The sequence below is a fragment of the Octopus bimaculoides genome, chromosome 4 (genome assembly GCF_001194135.2).
Source record: "Octopus bimaculoides isolate UCB-OBI-ISO-001 chromosome 4, ASM119413v2, whole genome shotgun sequence".
NCBI classification, from domain to species: domain Eukaryota; kingdom Metazoa; phylum Mollusca; class Cephalopoda; order Octopoda; family Octopodidae; genus Octopus; species Octopus bimaculoides.
In genome coordinates this window covers 6,011,185-6,014,843 of record NC_068984.1, presented here as the reverse complement: position 1 = coordinate 6,014,843, position 3,659 = coordinate 6,011,185, and the positions used below count along the sequence as shown (strand labels likewise).

Genomic DNA, 3,659 nt, shown 5'->3' with positions numbered 1-3,659 from the left:
TATATGATATGTGTTGATACATACATAAATAAATATGATATACACACACACATATACATTCATATATACATACACACACATAAGAATGCAAATATGTATTCATGTGAACTGAATATCTTAGCCAATAGCAACAGTTTGTATGTAGTGAAACATGTTTAAGAATACCTATGGCGTCACAGGTGCTACCATATGTGAAACGTAGCGTTGTTTATCCTGCAGTTTTATATATGTATGTATGTATGTATAAGAAAAAATACAAAATGGGACAAGAACGCAAAACATGCCGATAGACGATACAAAGAAAACAAGGACGGGTCATTCGGAGTTTTCTTTCCTCAGTGGAGTTCCGATTATCTTTGCAATTTCGGTTGGTTATACTCGAGATTGCTCCAATCTGGTATGTAGATGGATGGATGGATGGATGGATGGATGGATGGATGGATAATGATTTCAAATTTTGGTACAGGGCCAGCAGTATTTGAGGGGAGAAGCAGACGATTACATCAACCCCCGTAATTGACTGGTACTTATTTGATCTACCCCGAAAGGGTGAAAGGTAAAGTCGAAATAATAATAATAATAATAATAATAATAATAATAATAATAATAATAATAATAATAATAATAATAATAATAATAACAACAACAACAACAACAACAATAACACCAAGAATGAAAAATTCATAAATAAGTATAAGACAACTTTGTCAGTGGTATTATATAGATATGAATTCATTGCGTATATGTATGTATGTATGTATGTATGTATGTATGTATGTATGTATGTATGTGTATGTGAACACACACACATATGCAGGGATGTTTATATATATGATGTGTGGTTGTGCATGTGTATATATAACCATAAACAAAATTGTATACATAAAGTTATATTCGTGTATACATATATACATGCATATATATGTATGAATTTAATACATATGCATATATGTACACACATAGACAGACACATACATACATGTGTCTGTGTGTATATTTGTATACACATGTACACATGTATGTGTGCGTGCACATCGGTGTCTCTGTGTTTGTGCACTTGTTGGTGAGTACGTGTGTTAACGTTAGTGTGTAACAGCGTGTGTATTCATATATGTGCGTAAAATTTACATTTATAAGCTGCATGTCTAAATAAGAACGAATGAATAATAGAACACCTTGAGAGAGACAGAGAGACAGTTGCTGTGTTTTAACATCAATAATACTAACAATAACAACTGAAATGTTTGTGTTAATAATGATATAAAGGTGTTGCTAATGGCAACCAGTGTTACTCACCCTAGCGTCGTCATGGTAACGATTGTATACCAGAATGCTTCAGGAATACTGGTGAATTTGGTTTTTATAACATTCTTCTCCGCGTAAAACATCACAGTAGCAAAAATGATGATAGCCATGGTTAATGAAAAGAGGAGGAAGCCAAGTTCACTGGCGCAGCTCTTCAGTGTATAACCGAGAATACGTAATCCTTGTGAATGCCTGGAGAATTTGAAAATCCTAAATACGCGGAAGACACGAAGCGTAACAAAAGCTCCGCTCACATCATCGTTGTCTGTAATAACAAGACCTATATAATATGGAAGAATTGCTACCACATCTATTATACTCATAACACTTCTTATGAATTTACAGCGGTCGGGAGCGGCGTAAGCCCGTAACAAATACTCTGCTGTGAAAATCATAACACAAGCGGTATCCAGACAAAAAAAGGCCAACTCGTAACGTTCCCCGCAAGGGGGGTTTTCGTTGGTTTCTGGAATAATCCCACAAGGGACAGTCTCTACTACATTAGCCATCACAGAAACTGCAATGAAAAAACCGGTGACATAATAAAAAACAAGTGCTGTTGTTCCGATGTGCGGGTTTTCAAAAGCCCGCCAGAACTTTTCCCGAATCGTCACTGCCGGTGTACTGTCCCCATTCTCTGAAGCTTTGTCATCGAGAAGACGCTCGCTATTCTCTCGCCGTCGATCTTTGTAATCTTCATAGCAACAGTCACCTATTAGATCAGGCATTATACCGAAAAATGACATTTCCTCATCATACGATTGAATACACTCATGCTTTGGGTAATGGAGCTTACCCGTTCTATAGTAGTTCAAAACATGTCTGAAGAACTCTGGGTCGCGGTCAAAGAAATACTCCTTCGTTTCTTCATCGTAAAAAAATTCCTTTTCGTTTGAACCAAGTAAAGTGTCGGGGTATTTTTCCAGGGTAGTCCTCCAGGTTTCAAACCTGCGTCCCGACACATTAATTAGCATTTTATTGTCCCCTCTTTTGTGTTCTTCCCGCACTTTTGGTGTGGGTAAGGGGTTCCGGGCCACAGGAACCCATCCTATAGCGGAGGCCCGGGCAAAAGGTAACCATGCCGCAACGGAGGCCATGGTGAATTTGGAGAAACCCTCCTCGCCAAAGTGAAGGACTACAATTTTGACACGTTTTCTAAGAACACACTACATCCAGATGTAAAAGGGATTTATTTGTGTATTTGTCGAAAACTACTTCCGTCAGAATGAGTTATCATCAATCGAGATGGATCAAATAGTATTTCTATTACTGGAGATCAGATCAAATATTTCACATTCAAATTATTCCTGGTAATGGTTTAACTGGTTTTAGCAGTGAGTGTGTGTGTATATTTCCCGTTGAACTGGTGTTGAAAAAATGTGCTTTTCCCCCTTTTTTTAAGAAAAAGGGAGAAAAACGAAAAAAAAAACAAGAATTGAAAAATTTATTTTCTTCAGTTAATTACTGAAGAATTTCTTTTTTTTTTTTTTAGTTAAGGATTTTCCTTTATAAATATATAAATAAATTTTAAAAAATTAAATTAATTTCTCCTAATGTGATTTAGATATATGTAACATCTTCTTCCCTCCGTTTCTCCTCTTAAGGGAATCGTAGCAACCGGAGCGGCGAATCAAAACAAATATGATTCTAAATGTAAAGGGTGATGGTCATATAAAGAAAGAAAGTAGAGAAAGATATAAGGTACAAAAATTTGAAAGATGAACAGAGGGTGGGATGAGAAACAGTTAGAGAGAGAAAGTGTGTCTGTGTGTGTGAGAGAGAGAAAGAGAGTGAATGGAGAAGAGGAAAAAATTATTTATCAAATAAACAGAACTGGAGAAGAAGAGATTCTTTTCTTCTTTTTTTTCCGAACTCGTACTTTGGTCAGCCTGCACAGAATGGCCGCACATTGGTTCCTCTGCGCTTTTAGAGTTGCCACTTCGAAGTAATTAAAAAAGATGCTGTTACGGTGATCAGTAAATAAGTTAACACGACAGCTCCTGTTCTGGAGAGACGTGGCCAATGATGTTGATGCTGATGCTATAAATGATGTAGGCTGGTGCAGATGCTGGAAGCCACCGAGTTCTCGGATGAGCGCTATCTTTGGAGTGTAGAATGACACGTAAAAATAGGTAAGCAGAAAAGGTAGACGTTTTGCGTTTGGGTTCTCTCACTTCGCACTTGTTCTTTTTACCCTGGGTTATTTGCGTTTCTATCTGTTTCTCTGTGTGTATGTGTGCGTGTGTTTGCGTGTGTAAGTGTGAGTGCGCGCGCGCGTGTTTATATATATATATATATATGTGTGTGTATGTATATATGTATATATATATATATATATATATATATATATATAT

The 3,659-nt window shown here is 36.7% G+C and overlaps 1 protein-coding gene across 2 annotated transcripts in view; it reads right to left on the bottom strand.

Moving 5' to 3' along the window:
* The window catches only part of LOC106869372 (potassium voltage-gated channel protein Shal), a 435,827-nt gene extending 432,180 nt beyond the window's left edge, over nt 1–3,647 (bottom strand). The window contains exon 1 of one of the 2 annotated variants that reach the window (XM_052966873.1): nt 1,297–3,647. In XM_052966873.1, coding sequence (XP_052822833.1) covers nt 1,297–2,402 — 1,106 coding nt within the window. In that variant the 5' untranslated portion in view covers nt 2,403–3,647. The remainder of the gene's footprint in view (nt 1–1,296) is intronic. The other variant, XM_052966874.1, reaches the window with a different exon arrangement.
* Between the last annotated feature and the right edge of the window lie 12 nt (nt 3,648–3,659).